Source organism: Lithohypha guttulata (assembly GCF_036872675.1).
Source record: "Lithohypha guttulata strain CCFEE 5908 chromosome Unknown scaffold_1, whole genome shotgun sequence".
NCBI classification, from domain to species: domain Eukaryota; kingdom Fungi; phylum Ascomycota; class Eurotiomycetes; order Chaetothyriales; family Trichomeriaceae; genus Lithohypha; species Lithohypha guttulata.
In genome coordinates, this window is record NW_027042750.1 from 679,651 (window position 1) to 698,908 (window position 19,258).

A 19,258-nucleotide genomic window follows, 5' to 3' on the forward strand; every position below is an offset into this window, starting at 1 on the left:
CTGGCTTCTAGAGTCCAACCAGAACCTGAAGCTTCCAGCTCGAACTCGTCGATAATATCACCCGCATACAGTACGTTGACGGTGCATGAAGTGGTATCATTGGGGTCGCTTGTTCCGGCGTAGTTGTGACTGTAGATGATGGTGTTTTCAGTTCCAAAGGTCAATGGGAACATTGCCAATCGTTTGACTAACGCTGTAAAGCTGACCTGGGTCAGCGAAGGCGGCAACAAAATTTGACCCAGCAGGTGTGCTATAAGTACTGCCACGTGGACACACGGCAGCGGCATTGAAACGATTGACGATGCTTTGCCCAGTTGTGACGAGGCTGATAGCGCCCGTATCAAGACAAAGTGATGCTTCCGCGTTTAGATCCAAACCCAAAGCATTAACGCAGATGGGCACGTCTAACAGCAGGGCAAGCCCATTCTGAGCCTCGAGAGCAATGCAGGCGTCTGGCAAGGTTTCGACAGCCTCCGCCGGCACGGCGCTGTCAGCTGAGAACCGGACATTGATGTCACTTAATATCCAGCCGCCAGCTGTAATCCCGCCTGTTCTTATTTCGGTGTCGACGAGGTCCTCGAAGCCGCCTTTGAGAAGTCCAGGAGTCTGTAGTAGTGACATGTTAGTTCTCCTGTTCGGAAGCAGACGAGACAGTACACTTACTGGGTCAGCCGGAAAATCGCAGCTTTCATTGTAGAAGAGCGTGGCACAAGCCTGGGTTGAATCCAAGTCTAGAACCAGGAGCGCAGGAAGACTCAACAAAGTACACGCGCCTGTATCTTGATCGAACTGGATAGCAGTACAAAGGACGTCAGCGTCGCAAAGCGAGTTGCATTGAGCTAAGGTCCTGCCAGCAGAGACGTTGATAACACCTGAACCGTTTGAACAGCCAGTGGCACCACTAGTGGGCGAAGCTGGACTAGTGGTTGTACTGCTGCTCGTAGTTGTGGAAGTCGTCGTTTGTATAGTGGTCGAGGTTGATGTAGTGGAACAAATACTGGTCGTGGTGGTGGTTGTGTCTGGCGTATTTAACGTGGTTGTAGTAAGGGTGGCACTTGACGTTGGCTCAACTGCTGCAGAGATCAAACTCGCATTGAGGCAAAGCACGATATCTGATCCCAGCGTTGCTTCTGTGATACTATCTGGTGACAGGCACTCTGAAGCTTCGGAGTTGATCTGAACAATAGGTCGGAGTGCTGACAAGCACACGGCTACGCCATTCTCAAGTTCAGTTCCAGCGCTCTGATCTAAATCTTGGCATGCTCTAGGTAGAAATGCAATTCTTATCGGGAGTTGCGGTATTATAGTTGTTGCTATGGTTGTGGAAAAGAGGCTTGTTGTGGTATCACGTCTGACTTTCCTCGTCACCCCTTTGTGACACCATCTCGTAAGCAGGTCCGGCTCCAACCACATTACCATTCGCCTGAGTCGTCTGCTTCGCGGCCTTGGTGCCCGGAATAGGTAAAGTAGGAAAGGATATCGGTTGCATCTCTCGATATCGACATGCCCAAACTCCTAGGGAGATCATCAGAGCTGAACTTGCTAATTGTAATAGCCACCACAACGGATTTAGCGGTATCGCTCTGGTGTACAGAGATGTGATTATCAAATGTAAGACATGTATCGTAGAAGCGAAATCGGGCACGAGCTTGGATCGTGCGATTAGAATGAGGAGTGGTATTACACTGGGATTGTTGTTCAGTATCTGTCTGTATCTCGGTGACTCTACCTAGTACATACGTGATGAAGCTGACCAGCAGCCATACAATAGCGACGAGCCAGCCCAATGTAGTATCTCGCCTGATGTTGTGCCAGTCGAAGACCAATCCGGTTGAGAATGTCTCACCAAAAACTAAGACTGTGAACAGTAGGAGGACAAATGCAATGGCATAATATGCAGCCTGCAGGATCAAGATAGATCGCAGGATCTTCAAGGGAGGGAGTTCGGAAAGGGCACCAGCACGAGGCGGTCTGCGTCGCCTCGGCGGCATTTGTTATTTGGTGGTGAAGAAGATACTGGGATTGTATCTATGTGTGAAGACGGTTTCGTCGAAAGTGATGTCTGCGTATGAAGGTGCGAAATACGCGTTCAGGCAACGTCCTTGAGTGGTAGGGGCCCCCGATGACGATCTCCCATGGCTCAAAGATGCTTAATCTTAGCGCCCGAAACTTTGTTCACAAGTGTCGAATGTACCCATGTGGAGCGATCGACTGCCTGGAGAAGCTGCAGACGACTCGAAATCCTGACATCAACAGCTTCTGTCCGCAAGCATACTCATCACCTGTCGCAATCGCTATCATTGACTAGTCTCCTCACTAAGCACACCTCTATATACTCCAGACAAAATGGCATACGGCTTGCCCGACTGGTTAACAGGCTCTTCGACGCCAGCACAAAATAACCCAGCGACACAAAAGTCCCGCGATGGTGGTCGAGTGGCGCCAGATCGAAACTCCAGAGAATTGTGCTACGAAAGCAGAGACATTTTCTTCGAGTGTTTAGACAAACACGATATCCTCGATGCGATAAGAGAAGATGAAAAGTCTAGGAAGTTATGTCCAAGCGAGGTGGCGGACTATGAAAGGGATTGTGCAAGAAGCTGGGTATGTTCATCTCTTGAAGTTCAATTGGAGAGAATTGTTGAGGCGAATTGACTGACACGACACAGATAAAATACTTCAAGGAGAAGCGTATACAAGATTGGAAACGAGACCAGACCATCAAACAAATACAGAAAGAAGATGCTGAGGCTGCGCGCAAGGCGAAGGAGGGAAGAAGATCGTTCTTCTCATCGTAACAGCAACTCCGGATAGCCATGGGAAACGAAACACGTATAAAAAGAAGTTTGTGGAACAAAACGACAGACCTGCTGCATCAAAGAGTTCGACAAGTAGGCACAACGGTTCGCAACTCGATTGCAAAGCTTCAACGTCGAGTTCGAAGTCTTTGATGTGGGACTAGTAGTTGTACCGATCCTTGAGTCCTCATCCCCGTGATAAGAGTGATAACGGCGGACCACTACCGATTCAAAGGCCCCATCACACTGCCAACCATGACTGCAGCCTCCCTCTCCCAGTTGCCAACCACTTCTTCCTTTCCACCTCCGACGTGTCCATCCATCAGCGCAGACGGCATCTTCGACCCTCTCAATACGCATTCACGTAGTTCGGTCCTGACCACTTCCTTGTTACTCTTCAATGTCCGTGCCGACACGCCACCTCGATTCATTATCTCTTGCACTTTCGTCGTCAACGAACTCGCCAAAGACCGCCAGAAATACGATGCTAGCGCGGGTGTGTCCAGCGAACTTAGCAGCGAATCAAGCAGGGTCGCTGTCCGAGTTTGTTCGCCTACAGCGTCGTCCTCGTCTACTAGTTCGAGCTCATCAAGCCCATCGTACAGATCGGATTCATCGTCCATCTCTTTACTCTGCGCCTTCCTTGTCTTTCCGCTAGTCTTTTCCTGCAAAGCTAGATGTTCCGGTGGACCGATACTCTCGAGCAATACCGATAATGCGATGACATTCTGACATCGTGCGCTTACCTCTAGTAATGCTTTGTCCAGAAGCGGAAGTTGTGCCAACCCTTTGCTGATGCCTCCCACGCTGCTCGTGACACTACTTTGTAAATATCCTTGCAGTGCTCGTAGCAGATATTCGGCTTCAAACTCTTCCCTCTTCATTTTCCTACCCCCCTCTAGTCTTGGTGCAGGACTCAAGAGATAGAGCACATGTACGGCGGATGTGAACCTCGCCCGGGCTTCCTCCGCTTCCTTGTATGTCGACGCAACTGGTCCTAAAGCACTCGTTGGCATTGAGGTGGATATTAGACTTGATGCACTGAACTCTCGAACAACCCTCCTCGCCCAGTCCAGCAACCTAGCTTCACCGTCTTCGAATACGCGACCTCGGACTTGTCGAACCATGTTGATCTTGCCAAGCTCGGGCGAATCAGTACTCGGTCTGCTCATAAAGTCCTTGAACTCGAGCAGCGTATTACTGGCCCTCACAAGCTCTTTGTGCTGCTCCTTGCCCGTTCCGAGCCCGCCCTCTGTGACAATCGACTCAAATTGCCGTGCAAGATTGACAATTTTCTGTACATTCTTCGTGAGCTTGACCAGTACCAGACTTCTTTCAGCACCTATCCGTGCCTTTTCAGCACGTTCATACTTGCCGAGCACCTCTGTCCTCAATCGTTCAAAATCTGATACCAGCCTGCTTCGTTCTTCCTCGACACGTTCCAGAATACGTTGAGCTGTGGCATTCTGTGTTTGTGTGTACTCTATTATGTCAAGTGCAGACCGTGAAGTGAGCGCATGAATACTGGTGTCAATCTCCTGAAGGTCGAAAAGAGTCTTCTGCAGTGGAGTGGTGAGATCTACTAGAGAGTCTGGTCCAGTAGTAGGTTGGCCTGTGGCGCTCGATGTGTTGACGGATTTGACGAGGTTATTGGCATACGTGTACGGGTTGAACGAAGGATCGGTCAGCTTCTCGATCGAAATATACGTAGAGAGCGTGGAAGGTAACGTGGCGGTCATGTCTGGTTCTTGTTGTGTTTATGGCTGATTGTCATGCACCGTTAGTAGCGTCCATGTGAGGCGTGACCTCTTGGCGAGGCGTTTCGAATAAAAAGCTCCTTTCATTCACCTCAACGTTATATGTCTCAGCCCCAAGAAACACTGCACGGAGCAAACCGCCCTGACCAATGCATTGATTCGTCGCCAATACGATACAACGGTTTCTGAATTTCGTGTCGAAGCCTATAAGAATGGATCGACACACTTGTCAGTTAACGTGCCGACGTTGATGTTGGTGTGACAAAGTCATGGCAAGCGGGTCGAATGTTGAACCTTTCAGAAAGATGAAAGTTTCAGTGTCCAGTGGTAAGCACGTTGTTAAATGTTTGGACTGCATAAGACATGTCAAGTTGTAGCTTCCTTGTTCGGAGGCAGTAAGTGCACTCTTTCCTAGGCTGAGTATTTCAATTTTTGACCTCGAAACAATGCATGATCAACCATTCACACATCATCGTCTCAGACACCGAGTGAAAGGGGAGCGAACGACCTGGCGACACTTTCAGTCCTTGGACACCACTCCGAAACGGCATCTACATCGACCAAACGCTAAATTAGTGTGAAGGGTTCGAACATCGATACGGATATCTTGGCACACTGGCATTAATTAAGTCTTCGTCATGGTCATTTTGTCTCAAGCTACTTCTATAATTCTCTTTCCAGCACAGTCGCAGACTACAGTCGTTTACTTCTTGCCTTGATTCTTTTCATTTGTTAGATCACCACAGACGATCACCCACATTCATTTATCTTTCCTACTATCGAAGCCGTCAGGATGATCAGGTTCCGGCATGGAACACCGTCTCTCATCCTACTGATTGTACTGGGACTGCTGCTGGAATTTGCAGTCGCTCGACGCCAGAAAAGCCGAGCCGCTAATACGATTGAGCCGTTGCCACTTGCACTCTCTGGCTGGACAGTCCCTCGTGAAGGTGCTGAGACTTGCAACGACAATAACCAATGTGAGCTGCCTTGTGGACATTGTGTCACACAAACTGACAAAAGCCACAGGCACCAACACTCTTCCCGGTCCACCAATTTCAAGCAATCTTGAGTACTTAGCAATAGGTCGAGGCACAATCACCTATAGTTGTGCTGGTCGTTCTGGTACACAACAACCACTCTATGTCACACAAAATGCCTTTCTATATGATGCCAGCCCTCTAATACCTCAATTCTCCTCCGAAGAACAATTTCACAGCTATGTTCCTCGATTTCTGGACTACGACTACACTTCAATTGACAACTCAAGCCTCATGTGTATCGGCGATCTTCAAAGGAAAGAAGGATTGACTATCTTCGACATCTACATGGTCGATGCCTTCTCAGTGAAGGTCAAAGAGGTAGTGTATTCGCCGGATAACATCCAGTTTGACCTGCAATGGGCACATTCCAGAGACGACGACGACGAAGAATGGGACATATACAGGGTTGAAACAGCTGGAGGTGGTCCACCATACAATTGCGGCGATCAGATCATCAGTGACGAAATACCTGTCGAATATGCAGCAGAATACTGGTTCTACCACAAAAGCACTGCGTTCCAAGAAGCCACCTTGAGGATTTCATGACGCATCTAGTCACAAGAATTGAAGCCCAACGGGGCAGGTCGATCGCAAGAATTTAATGTAACGATAAGGATCGAAAGATGGGCTTACTCTCCTGAGGAGTGGAAGATGGGCAAAATGTGACCTTGAATCTTCCTGAAGAGATCGAAACTAGTAGAAGACGCATAATCTCAGATATGTGGAGAAACTATCTTTACAACCTGCTTAACTTCGAGAGATAGTGCTAACATTCCGTAATGCTAGCTGGATAGTGCTGCCCTCGTGACGAGAATCTGGACGTTCGCCTTCTTCGGACCCAGCTCGTCGAACCCAGTCATGGCCAAATAGCTATTTCTCTTCTAATAATCAACCGGCTCGTGTCTACTTCGATGGGACTGCCATGAAGGTACACGCATGTGTGTCCATGCACGGCCTCGCGTATTGCGGAGTGCCGATCTGCGGGGTATGGAGTACTTCCTCGAACGCGCTTCATTTGCGCAGCACGAACTCTCCGCGAATGTTACCCTGACCACCTCGACTTCACCACTCCTCGACCTTTTGGAGACATGAACGACTGATGGTTTTGCAGCACTGTATTTGTAGTACGTGATACAGAGAGTTCGTTCTTGCCGGACAGTCTCCCCCTCACCAAGAACCATATCAATGTAGTCGTTCTTGCGATGGCTTCACTTCAGCACAACCAAAGGGCGAGTTACTTCGAGCAGATCTAGCTAATACATCAAAGTCGTCTCCTGTGTAACGTACAGACTAGCTGACTCGACCAGGGCGAGCCGAGGTGAGCTAAAAACGTCTTGGGTTTGAATCAAGGGGAAAAGCATTATTCGTATTAGCACATCGACTTATTCACCCCAAACCCGCAAAATACATTGATATCTCCCCAGAAAACGCCTCTCACCTGACCAGTCAGTCACCATGTCCCACCACCGCTCAGCCCCAATCTGCCCCGGCGTCGCCTTCATCACAGGCGGTGCCCGCGGTCTAGGTCTCGCAATAGCCCAATCCTTCGCCAAAGAGGGTGCTCGTGGCATCGTGCTCTTCGACATCCAGCCCGACGATATCATGAACGCAGCAAAAGCCACCATTGAGCAATACATGGTCGAGGGTGGGAAGTGCCTCACTTTTCGAGGAGACGTGACTGTAGAAGAAGACCTCGAAGCAGCCGTGGCACAGACTGTCGACGAATTCGGACGCCTGGACTATGCGGCGAACTTTGCTGGTGTGGTTGGACCACTAGCAGCGACGTGGGACGTTAATACCAAGGAGTTTAAGAAGGTCATTGACATCAACTGTACTGAAGTGTGGTTGAGCATGAAGGTGCAGCTGAAGCATATGCTTAAGCAGGACAGTATAGACGGGATTGAGCAGGGTAGAGTCGAGCAACGAGGAGCGATCGTGAATTGTGCAAGTGTGAATAGCATTCAAGGTGGTGCAGGGACGACGGGATACACGGCGGCCAAGCACGCTGTCTTGGGAATGACCAAGTCGGCTGCTCTGGAAGCGAGAGGTCAGGGCGTGCGCGTCAATTGTGTTAGTCCTGGGTTTCTCCTGACGAAGTTGTTGGAACCTGCCTTCGTGCCAGCTGAAGGTCAGACAACGGCGCTGTTAACGGGAGACGCGTGGAAGCAGTATGAGGATCGGCAAGGACGGAAAGCGAGCTTTGAGGAAGTTGGAGATGTGGTTGCATTATTGTGCAATCCAAGAATGAGTTTGGTGGTTGGCCATAACCTTGTCATTGACGGTGGATTCACGATAAATGAGAATCCTGCCTGATCTGGTGGCAAGGAGTGAGCGATAGTCGTGACGCGGATGTCAGAAGTCCCTCTCAGGAGCAGTCGACCTCTTCATGAGCAGTTCACTAAGCCGCAGAACCATCTGTGACCATTAGTATTGAATTAAGCGATGGTCTCTCCCACACTTGACAAGTGATACATCAGCAAAATGTTTTTTCGTTGCTAATTCTGCTGTGGCGCGGGTATAGACCTACAAGCCACATTCCATAGTTCTGAAAGCAGACTAATATTGGGTAGCACTTGCTGCAATCCATCACCGCAGTCTGACGCCGTGCCAGCCCTAGCTCTCTGACATCGGGTCATTTGTCACCCTACACGTCCGTTTTCAGAATGTTGGTAGTGTATGCGTAGCTCGATCGTAATGGATAGAAGCTCGAGCAAACTGAGATGCAGAGACAAACCACAGAACTCCATGATAAATGCTTTAGCAGAGGAAAGTCCAACACCATGTCCATGCTTTTGTGAACGCCTAGAGAGCCGCCCTTTGATATACACATCCGACCCATCTACAGTGTCGTGAATACCGAACCGTCCTGTGAGACATTACCAGCTCACTCTTTACAGACCCGTGGTGTTGCTGGTTGTAGTTCGAGGCACTTCTCGGGGACTTGCTATTTCCTCCGACCAGCTGTAAATGCTGCCCTGTCTTCCACGTCTTCAAGGTCAATTTTGCCCTGGGCGGCCTCTTCTGCGCGGCGGGTTCTTTGTCGCTTCTGGCGGATGATAACAAAAAGGACTGCAAAGACGACGAAGAATAGACTAAAGGAAAATTAGTATGCGTTGCCCGTAGGTGTCCTAAGAAGAGCACATGGGAAAGGTGATGATTGCTTACACAACGCTTATTAATACTGGTATGCCCGTCTTTTCCCATGTACTTGTTGGCATCTCCTCGCAGCCATCAGCAGTGCATTCGGCCCGCTTCAACAGGCTCGAAAGGGCCAGTAGTGATGATGTGTCCATGGTTTTGGTTGATGATCGAGTTCGTTCGTTTCTTCGTTCTTTAAGACAGCTTGATAAACGAGTGTTTGATTTGTATTGATGGTCAGGCCAGCGAAGTATAGGAAGTGCTGAGCAGGCGATGGGGAGCGCCTGCGGTACCGTTCCCTGGACTTATGCGCGTCTGAGCCTTTTGCTTCAGGTGTACCGGAATGAGGTCGACCTGCGTGCTATATTGCGTGGTCTTCTTGGAAAGGTGTCAGGTACGTATGCTTCAAGTATTAAAACCACCAGATCCACCCAACGTTCCCGATTTAATCGACTGCGGCGGAAGTAGAGACAAATTGAACGATTATACAGCGACCGGAGTAGAGTTCGAAGAGTGGAAACAAAGGAGTGACGACAACAATGTCCGGTTCTAGGATAGCGATGCCAACTTTTCCAAGAGAGCGTAGAAGTTCAACGTCTGCTACAATTCGGTCGTCAACACATCGTCGATGGTTCTTGATCTGTACACTAATGGGAGAGACGCCAGGAACAAGCAAGCAACGACGATGTGTATTGAGATTTGATACACATTGACCCTAAGTCTGCCGCACCTGTGCGTGAGCTCAAACTGTTTTGCAGTTTCTCTAGCCAATCCAAGTGCCTCTCGCAGAATTAAGCAGTCCCGGACTGGATGTCCCCGTAATTCGGGGGTTGCCCTGGCGAAATTGGTAGGGCTCTAAGCATTAATTTGGGGATGGTGCGATGCAAGGACGACCAATCACTTGCTGCACCTCCCTTCGCTGCTTCCGGTTTCATCTCCTACGTTGACGATCGTCGCTGCCAGCATTGCAGCGCGATTGATTCGAACGAGATTGAAGAACGTTTCACGTCTCGAAGAACATTGACCTCGAGGTTGTTTCTGTTGTCCCGTGTGGTATACCGTGCAAAGTCAGTAGCAATCTTTCTGGCCATGGCTTTCATTCGCCGTTACCGCAATTCAGACGAGGAAGCAGTTGTTCAAGTCGTTAGTGACCTTCATAGATCGACTGTTCTCCTTATATACATGCTAAGAGAACTTGACACCAGTTTCGAGAGACAGCAGCACCTGACCTTCGTGCCTCATCTGATCCTGCCGTTTTGCACATTGGCTCCTTTTTGTGGTGCCGAAACTACCTCTATCTGACTACAGATTGGTGCTTCGTGCTCGACGATGGCTCCGGCAAAGCTGTTGGCTATGTGATATGCGCTCCGGACACACCTGACTTCGTGAAGAGATACAGAAGTCAGTTCTGGCCAGTGATTGCCAAACATGGTATCAGTAAGTCTTGAAGCAATTGTGGGGATGGTATACCTTAGGACTCTAGAGAAAGACCTAACAAGTATCTCGCGAAAAGCGCACATCAAGGATCACGTCTCGATATCTGGGAACGTTGATCTAGCGACTGAGTTCAGAAACCTGGTTTTCAACCCACAGCATATGCTACAAAGTGATTATCCACATCTAGTCCAGGAGTATCCTGCTCACCTGCACATCGACATTCTGCCAAGCCATCAATCACACGGCTGGGGTGAGAGGATGATCGATCGGTTATTGCAAGAGTTGGAAGCTGCTAATATTCCTGGCGTTCATCTAGGTATGGTGGCCGACAATCGACGTGCTGGCAGATTCTACGACAGGGTTGGCTTCGAGAAGTTCAGCGAAATGAACGATGGGGAACCAGGCAGGAAAGAGAATAGCATCTATCGTGTGAAGAAAACATGATCCCCCTTGCAGGAATTTAATGAGAACAATAGACGAACAATTCTTTTGGTGAATATTCCATGGCTGAAATGACAAGAGGGCTTATCAAAGCTCTTCATCTCAGCTACGATATGTCCCTATATGATGAATGACAAGTTACTATCTCTTGCTTTCTCAAATACCCACGTCTATCGCATGATTTCATTCCAGATCAATGCCTTGAGCTCTTCTTTGCTTAACTGCTCCTTGTTGCGGTCAAAGTCGAAGAACTCCTCCGGTATGGGTTCGGCCGTCGGTTCATCTTCAGGGTCGTGATATGGCTCGAGATAGGGGTGTTTCAACGCGTCTTCCACCGTGATACGCTTGACAGGATTGAAAGCCAACAGCTTCTCTAACAAATCGAGGGCAAGGTCAGAGTGCTTGGGGAACAAAACCTTGAGGGGGATCTTCTTCTTGAAAGGTAAGCTTCGGATGTATTCTCTAGCACGCCTGGACTTGATGCCGTAGTAGTCCTCCATGGTTGGCGTGCCCAGAACGTCCAGGATGAGTGTCAACTGGTGGTGATAGTCCTTGCCTGGAAATAAAGGCTTGCCGCTCAGCATTTCTGCAAGAATGCAGCCAACACTCCAGACGTCGATTGCTTTGGTGTACTCTTTGAAGGTAAGCATGATTTCAGGAGCACGATACCATCTTGTTGCGACGTATTCTGTCATAAACCCAGAATTGTCGTCGGTGGCAGCGGCAGACCTAGCGAGACCAAAATCGCAGACTTTGAGGTCGCAGTTGGCATTCAATAGCAAATTGCTCGGCTTCAGATCTCTGTGTAAAACATTGGCAGAGTGCATGGCCTTCAGTGCTCGTAGTGTCTGATAGATGAAATACTGACAGTGATCGTCGGAGAGTTCTTGTGTTCGGATGACCCTGTGCATATCCGTTTCCATAAGCTCTTGAATGAGGTAGACCTCGTTGAACGTCTCGTAGTTTCGAGGTTTCTGGATATCTAGGATACTGATGATATTCTCGTGGTTGAAGTGACGCAGCAGCTTCATCTCTCGCAAGGTTCGCAGGCAGAACATGCTGTGGTCGAACGGAGTGATCTTCTTTATCGCGACTTTTTGGCCAGATGGCTTGTGTAGGGCGGAACTGGGGATGTGTTAACAGGCTATACTGGGGTTTGAGAGGACCATATTTACCAGACAACGCCATAAGCACCCTCTCCGATCACGTCTTGTATATCGTACTGGTCACTGACGTTGAAAGATATTTTTCGAGATCCTCCTGAACCTGCCTGGTTCGACATTGTGAAAGGTATGTGCTGATCAGCTAGAGCACCAATGTATGAGCTCGAACGGTTCTGCTGTTGAAAATGTGGTCCGAAGTTGGGTTTGTTTCGTGAAGGAAATGTATCAAGACTTCCAACTTCTTCTAGCCTTTGTTCGAAGAGCCTTCCAAGAACGTCCCAGCAACACTTAATACGCACTATCGAACGCCCTTCAACACGTATAATCTCAAGGCTCAAGCCGAAAGAGATCGAAGTGATACCTTCTCTTCACTTGTAAACCGGTGACTAGAATGCAAAACAGTGAAGGTAGGATGCTGAGATATCCTATATGTTCGCGGCGTATTGATGTCTTGGTGGGGTGCAGAACGTTCCTCTAATGGCCTGTGCAACGAGATTGTGCTGCTTCTGGACTTCGTCCTCAAGCCTGCACTTTGTACGACCACAGAAAGCTATGAAAGAGGATCGGAACACCGCCAGGCAATGCAGCTATCTGGCTCTCCAGGAAAGAACGTGCAAGTGATCAAAATGCGACCATGTACTTGCTAGTGAGCACCAACCGCTGATCAGCACTGTCGACAATGCTGGCTTGCACTCTCTGATTGGGCAGCCATTGTGACCAAGCCAAAAGCGGGAACTTCCTCCCCGCGGTTCAGGGACCAATTTGAAAGGTTGCCTTCCGTCTCACATGGGCGCTAAATTCCTAACCGTGTTTGAGCTCACCTCTTTTCGAACCTTAAAATTATGTATTTAGAATCATGCCTCGCTGGTGACTCGTTCAGATGTGTGCTAAGGGAAGAGCCTAATGTTTGGTACCACACTGATGCTATTTCTGGACCATGCCTACGAATCTTTGCATTTCTTCCGAAGAACTACAGTGCCGTTGAGCATCACCAGCGGTTCAAGACCAACTTCAGCTACAAGTGCTACGGAGCGCCATACGAGCTTGCTATCACGGCAATGTGGTATTGCTACTGCCTCGTTCGTGGTCTATAGGCTTGATTTTTGAAGGGACTCAAACAGCCTCCAGCCATGCGTGGGGATGATGTCATACTGCTCCATACTCCAAGTTGCTCAGGCAGGAGCTACTCGAGTATACAAGGTTGTTGGAGTTCTTGATTCTGCTATCTCGACAACAACGCTCACTTTCCATACGACGGCATATACTGCAGTCTAGGTTACAATGTTCAGACTCTGGAATGTTTCAAACGCAAAATACGATCCTGAGTCGTTTGTTATCGTAGATCAACCTAACAGCCAGTGCCGTGACAAAATACCTGAAGTGTTCGAGCTTCCGAAGCTCTGTGGACTCGACCTATTCGAAACTTCTGTTGACGAGCTGCAGCATTACCTTTCTATTGGAAGTTTTGATTCGGTGGCATACACTCAATTTTGCCTCGAGAACATCAGGAAGGTAAGCCAATTGACATCGTACAAGTACGTGCGGTCTAAGGCAACTCTTTCCAGGCCAACCCATATCTCGAATGCGTAATTGAGACCAACCCGGACGCCCTTGAGATTGCAAGGACTCTCGATCAAGAGCGGAAGGATGGCCAAATTCGTGGTCCGCTCCACGGCATACCTGTGCTCATCAAAGATGTAAGCTCGCCTGGTGCCAATACTGAGCTCGTCTGAAGCTCTTACGTATACTAAGCTCTATACGCTCAGAATATAGCTACTAAAGACAAGATGCAAACGACAGCTGGATCTTATGCACTTTTGGGATGCAAAGTCCCCAAAGATGCTCACATAGTTCATCTGCTGCGCAAAGCAGGCGCCATACCCATTGGCAAATCCAACCTTGATGAGTGGGCAGGTATGAGATCTCATAGCTACTCTTGTGGCTATTCGGGTGAGTCGGCCCATGACCATCGAAGTTCGGCAATGGACGTCTAACGTGTTCAGCTCGTGGCGGTCAATGCAGAAACTCATACATCTTAACACGATCTCCAAACGGAAGCTCTTCAGGTTCTGCTGTCGCAGTTTCTGCGAATCTTGTGCCTCTGGCTTTTGGCACCGAAACAGATTGCAGCATTATATCTCCGGCTGCGGTGAACGGCGTCGTGGCTATTAAGCCCACTATAGGTCTGACGTCTAGAGGTGGCGTGGTCCCCATATCTGAGACTCAGGATTCTGTCGGCTCATTTGGCCGAAGTGTTAAGGATTGCGCTCGTGCAATGGACGTCATCGTCGGGTCTGATCCTGACGACAGGTTCAGCACAATGCCGGATCGAAGAGAGGTGCTCAGCTATTCTGAATGCGTTACAGACCACAAATCGCTGCGAGGTGCAAAATTTGGCCTTCCGATGAAGAGATTTTGGCACGTAGCTCCGCAACCACAGAGAAGAGTAATTGAAAGAGTGTTAGACTTGCTGCAACGATATGGGGCGAGTATTGTGGAAGTGGATATGCCATGTGCTGAAGAAAGACTGCCAGAAGATGGTGAATGGGACTGGTGAGCGCATATGAAGTGGGTCTTTTGCATATACTGACAGCTCTTTAGGGAACGATATGGTGAGAGCAATCCTGAAATCTCCGAAATAACAGTATCAGCCGTCCAAACCTACTACTTGATGAATCAATATCTTTCGAAGTTGACCAACACACCTATACGTACTCTCGAAGACGTTGCCAAGTACAACGACGAAAACCGTGGCTCTGAAGGGGGCCATCCCTACGATATACCCGCGTTTCCCGATGGACAACCACTCTTCCGCCAATGTGTCGAGACCAAAGGTATCAAAACGTCTGTATACCATGCCGCACTGCGCCACATTACCAAGCAATGTCGTGAAAATGGCATTGATGCAGCATTGAATTATCGCAGTCCAGCTACAAGTGCAGAGGTGCAGCTTGATGCACTTCTGTTTTGCGATGTGAAAAGAGGTGGCATCCAGATAGCAGCCCAGGCTGGTTATCCAGTAATGACTATCCCTGCAGGTCTCGATCCGGACGGTATGCCAGTGTCGCTCGTGCTGCTCCATTCCAAATGGCAAGACGACAAGCTCATCAAGTGGGCGAGCGCTATAGAGGATATGCTTGTTCACCAACAAGAACAACGTGCAAGACTTTACGGAAAGAGTTCAATTCCTAGAAACAGGAGACTAGGGAGAATACCTCCAACGTATATGCAATATCTACGAAAGAATATACCGGTGGAGAAGAGCTACCACTACAAGGGGTCGAAGAATGAGACAGATGAACCATGGCCAGATCGGCGAGCTGATCCCGATCCTGGTAGAAACCATGACGAGGACGAGCTTGACAACAAGGAGGTGCCACGATACCTGGTGTAACGAGAAGCATTCGATAGTCCTCTTAGCATCAAGAACTGCACCGCTGCTCACTTTCTCAATTCACGCAAATTCATCAAATCGTGCTAGAACTATGCCGGTGTACCCAGCAAGGAGCCTCGTTGAGAGGGTCAGTCAAGCTAACACAGCATAGTGCCAGTATGCGAAGAGACATACTTATATGTTCATAATAACTAAATACACACATCAACTCGCTTGTAGCACTCGTATCCGTAAAGTACTAAACAACGTTCTGCTACTCACAAGCTGCCAGACCTCCTGATGTACCCAATAATACCTCCCAAGCGCCAGCAGAACACGCCAAGTCCATAGCGCGTCTGCATTGAGACCAATCAGCATTCAGGTATTCCAATGAAGCGCGAAGACCCCTTTCTCACACTGTTGCAGCGCAGCGCTTGAAACCTCTCTGCTGCAGTCTGGGGAAAGAGGAAAAGAACTACGCGCGTCCAGACCTTGGTGGTGTGAAGGAGGGATACTAAGATATCAGAGGCGAGATGTCGTGCTGCTGTGAAAGTGATGTGCTGCTGCTTCCGTTGTTGAGTTCATCTTGACCTGTTGTTCTTTTGCATAACCAATTCATCGACTTGTATATTTCCATCTCGTCTTCAATAGCCATGGTGTCCCAAAAATCAAGCAGCTGGACGGCCCTATTCACATTCCTTACCTTTGCCGACTTCCTAATACTAACCCTGGCACAAGCCCCTACCTCAAATACAACCACAACCACCACCACCGCTGTCCCCTACTCTGCCTTCTTCGACTCAGAAGTCTATCCCGACGGCGCCGGCGTGGACTTAACCAAAGGCCTAAACAACCCCACCGTCGTCGCCGTCAACGTCCCAGAAGGCCCAGACCAACAAGACCTATTCTTCCACTTCTCAGCACCTGCAGAAAGACACTCATGGGTCGGCTTCGGGCTCGGTGACCGCATGGCCGGATCGCTTATGTTCATCATCTATCGATCTGAGAATAGTACGAGGAATGTCACGGTTTCTCCGAGGATTGGTTCGGGGCATAGTCCGCCGAAATTCACGGCGGATGTTGGCGTGAATGCCCTTGAGCTCAGTGGGGTTGATGAGAAGAATCGCTTTGTGGTGAATATGCAGTGTACGAATTGTCGACAGTGGGATGGAGGGAGTGTCAAGATCACGAATGGGACGAAGGTCGCTCAGCCCGTGTTTTATGCTCTGGGACCGGATGTTGAGCTAGAGTCAGATGACGAGAGTGCTGCGGTCAGACAGCATGAACGTGAGCCGGAAATGTTGGATCTCTTTCTTGTTCCTGGTGCAGCTGGTGTGCCGATCATTGAGGATGATCCATCAGAGCCTCGGAGAGTAAGCGGAGGAGCTGGTGGGACTCATGAGAGCCCTGGAAGCGGAGGCAAGAGTCCTATGGTATCGCTGGCTTTGCACGCCTTCTTCATGTGCTTTGCCTTCTCACTCATCTTCCCAGGTGGCTATATGCTGCTTCGGGTATTTGAGAAGGTATGGTTACACTGGATACCTCAGAGCATTGGTGTTTTGTGCGTTGTTGCAGGCTTTGGTGCAGGTATCAGGGCCACTGTGAGGGCTGAGCTAGTAAGTCTTTCTGATATCATCGCAGGAAGTATGTTGCTAACACGACCTGACAGAGCTTCGGTCATCCCCATCAGATCCTCGGATTTGTCGTTGTGTTCTTAGTCCTTGCAGCCTGGACGTTAGGTTTGGTGGGACACAGACTGTACATGAAGACGCAAACGCCTTCGCCATTGATAAAAGTGCATCGAGTTGTTGGCCCGCTAGCCATTCTGCTAGGTTTCGCCAATGCCTGTGTTGGTTTTGCCTGGGCAGGCATGACTAGGACGATTGTGGTGTATGCCATCTTCAACCTCCTTGTCGCCACGGTTGTCGGAAGCTTGGTGTTCTGGAAGAAGAGGCGAGCAGTAAGGAAGGCTGCAACGAACAGCCATGCTGCCTCCAACTTTCGGGAAGGTGCTCAGGCTAACTTCGAACATGGACCAGCTGTGTATGTTGGTGGCCCACCTCCAGGATACAATGGTCAGATGGACGTGCCGATGCACAGTATTCGTCCCAACAAGTAGACTGAGAATGTTGAGCTGCTTGCTGTTGTTCGTTGAAGTCATAGACTAGTTTGTGGTAGGGCTTTTCTCTTCGCTTCTTGTTGTCTCGATTCGGACTAGATGTGATTTGAATAAAGGCGTTGTTCTATAGCAATTCCAAGCCTGAGCTCACCACAAGGTGATTAATGAGTAATGATGACAAGGTACTTGCGAGGGATCAGTATGCGGTGTGAAAGTACATTTGATCTCATCCCGATAAATAGATACCTGAAGTCCATAGATCCCAGATAATCAATACGATTGTTAGGATCGAGTACGACGATATTAGATCTAGTGTGTTTGTCAGGCCAATATCATTCTACCACTGTACGCTTATGGCTAAGCTAAACTATCCGATATTCGAGCGAGTCATTAATCGAGTTGTAGCAAACCTCTAGTTTCTAGCAAGCCGATAAAAATTGTAGAGTCTCAGTAAGTTAAAGCTAGATAAGCTAGATATACTCGAGGGTACTAGGTCGAGAATGATTAGCGCTATTATACTTAAGGTGATATAGGATTAGCTACCGAATTAGACGATTAATTAGGGAACGTTCTACGAACTTATAGAGGGTAAACTATTTAGTGATATACTAATCCTGCCTATCGATGGCTTTACTAGAAGTCTGAAACACTCACATGCTGGGAATCCAGATTATGGTAAAAGGCCAGTAGCTTACCATTTAGACAGGCATTAGCATCAACCCAAGAAGGCACAACCCGTACAGCAGTCTCAAAAAAATTCTTAAGGTAATTATCCATGATGTGCTCGAAATGGAATCTATCTGACGTTAGTATCGGTTGTTTGTGTGTCGTTGAAGTGAGTTCTTAGGCGTGTAATGCCACCGTGGTAACTGTTGCCACTTGGCTCGAGGCCGGAGAAGGCGCTGCATCCGCTTCAAAGCCTCATCGTTTGCCCGAGCCACAGGAAGCACAATGGGTAATCGTTTGACCCATGTGGTTCATCCAGCGTCGTGCCGTGGACTGCGGCCGCCTACAATATTAGAAGACGTTAAGCGATAGAGATAGCACTTTCGTGCCAGTCGTATCCGAGTCGAATCATTGTGCTGTTTCTCTCATCTGCCCAAGGAGATTCAACCCCTCAGAATGCTATGCAGATATTCGATGTCTTTCTTGGCATAGTACATGATGCTGCATATATCTTCTCGGCGGCACTAGTTGTACACTTACAGTGATCAAAGGCCAGGACGAGTCTCTTTGCATGATTCTTTCAGCGCGTATTGTGGAAGAAAATGAATGTTACGAAATCATGGCGCAGCCACCAGGTGTCAGGCACAGTGACCGAACTGACGCAAACTAAGGCAGCCATGCTGTGGCACAGGAATACAAAGGAACGGCGTGTACCCGTGTTGTCAAATTTCTCCTGAACAATAGCACTTCCGTGCTTGAAATGATTGTTGCCGGTAACGCAAAATGCTTTGCCATATCCAATCCTATCCTCAGAGCTGCAAACATTGCTTGAGTCAGAAATTTGAGCCGCGATGGCTGTCGTGTGATCAAAATTGAGCCAAGCCTGAGGCTGCTAATGGATCTCGTCTTGAAGAGGTCAAAATAGCTAAGTTGCGAGCTAACCCACGCTTGGACACTCCATAGCGCTTCGGTTGTGCTCTTTGGAACTTCACTTGAGCTCGTATTGGTCTTAGAGGGGATGGATCGAACTCGGTAACGCCGCAGACAACACTTTGATCTTGATTGGTGTCGACCGGCGTGCGCCACCTCACCAGAATACAGAATCAGCGTCGTCGATATATCCAATCTCCCTAGCAATCCTGGTCGGTTCAAATTGTGCACCAGTGTGTGTTCGTCTGTTCGTTATCAGAAATCAGTTCTGCAATGTCCCATCGAATCGAGTGAGACAAAATAATGTACCCGCAATGGATCAGTAGTTATCGTCGATCAGTACTCTCCGCACGTCTGTGTTGCTCTTGACTCAACAGTGGCTGCAGATATGGA

The 19,258-nt window shown here is 48.8% G+C and overlaps 9 protein-coding genes across 9 annotated transcripts; 6 read left to right on the forward strand and 3 right to left on the reverse strand.

Moving 5' to 3' along the window:
- Positions 1–147: 147 nt before the first annotated feature.
- LTR64_000253 (uncharacterized protein) lies at positions 148–621 on the reverse strand (the record flags this gene model as incomplete). The annotated part of the gene is made up of 1 exon (XM_064894638.1): positions 148–621. One exon carries the CDS (start codon positions 619–621, stop codon positions 148–150), a length of 474 nt encoding a protein of 157 aa, XP_064757325.1.
- Positions 622–2,346: 1,725 nt separating this feature from the next.
- On the forward strand, positions 2,347–2,798 carry LTR64_000254 (uncharacterized protein; the record flags this gene model as incomplete). Its single annotated transcript, XM_064894639.1, has 2 exons — positions 2,347–2,604; positions 2,670–2,798. The coding sequence occupies 2 exons, from the start codon at positions 2,347–2,349 to the stop codon at positions 2,796–2,798; spliced, it is 387 nt and encodes a 128-aa protein (XP_064757326.1).
- Positions 2,799–3,019: 221 nt separating this feature from the next.
- COG5 (Conserved oligomeric Golgi complex subunit) lies at positions 3,020–4,537 on the reverse strand (the record flags this gene model as incomplete). The annotated part of the gene is made up of 2 exons (XM_064894640.1): positions 3,020–3,463; positions 3,545–4,537. 2 exons carry the CDS (start codon positions 4,535–4,537, stop codon positions 3,020–3,022), a joined length of 1,437 nt encoding a protein of 478 aa, XP_064757327.1.
- Positions 4,538–5,348: 811 nt separating this feature from the next.
- LTR64_000256 (uncharacterized protein) lies at positions 5,349–6,144 on the forward strand (the record flags this gene model as incomplete). Its single annotated transcript, XM_064894641.1, has 2 exons — positions 5,349–5,535; positions 5,585–6,144. The coding sequence occupies 2 exons, from the start codon at positions 5,349–5,351 to the stop codon at positions 6,142–6,144; spliced, it is 747 nt and encodes a 248-aa protein (XP_064757328.1).
- Positions 6,145–7,053: 909 nt separating this feature from the next.
- On the forward strand, positions 7,054–7,911 carry LTR64_000257 (uncharacterized protein; the record flags this gene model as incomplete). The annotated part of the gene is made up of 1 exon (XM_064894642.1): positions 7,054–7,911. The coding sequence occupies one exon, from the start codon at positions 7,054–7,056 to the stop codon at positions 7,909–7,911; it is 858 nt and encodes a 285-aa protein (XP_064757329.1).
- Positions 7,912–10,784: 2,873 nt separating this feature from the next.
- On the reverse strand, positions 10,785–11,896 carry tmk1 (mitogen activated protein kinase; the record flags this gene model as incomplete). The annotated part of the gene is made up of 2 exons (XM_064894643.1): positions 10,785–11,739; positions 11,790–11,896. 2 exons carry the CDS (start codon positions 11,894–11,896, stop codon positions 10,785–10,787), a joined length of 1,062 nt encoding a protein of 353 aa, XP_064757330.1.
- Positions 11,897–13,058: 1,162 nt separating this feature from the next.
- On the forward strand, positions 13,059–13,510 carry LTR64_000259 (uncharacterized protein; the record flags this gene model as incomplete). The annotated part of the gene is made up of 2 exons (XM_064894644.1): positions 13,059–13,289; positions 13,343–13,510. 2 exons carry the CDS (start codon positions 13,059–13,061, stop codon positions 13,508–13,510), a joined length of 399 nt encoding a protein of 132 aa, XP_064757331.1.
- Positions 13,511–13,564: 54 nt separating this feature from the next.
- On the forward strand, positions 13,565–15,171 carry LTR64_000260 (uncharacterized protein; the record flags this gene model as incomplete). Its single annotated transcript, XM_064894645.1, has 3 exons — positions 13,565–13,727; positions 13,781–14,330; positions 14,379–15,171. The coding sequence occupies 3 exons, from the start codon at positions 13,565–13,567 to the stop codon at positions 15,169–15,171; spliced, it is 1,506 nt and encodes a 501-aa protein (XP_064757332.1).
- Positions 15,172–15,803: 632 nt separating this feature from the next.
- On the forward strand, positions 15,804–17,269 carry LTR64_000261 (uncharacterized protein; the record flags this gene model as incomplete). Its single annotated transcript, XM_064894646.1, has 2 exons — positions 15,804–16,673; positions 16,820–17,269. The coding sequence occupies 2 exons, from the start codon at positions 15,804–15,806 to the stop codon at positions 17,267–17,269; spliced, it is 1,320 nt and encodes a 439-aa protein (XP_064757333.1).
- Between the last annotated feature and the right edge of the window lie 1,989 nt (positions 17,270–19,258).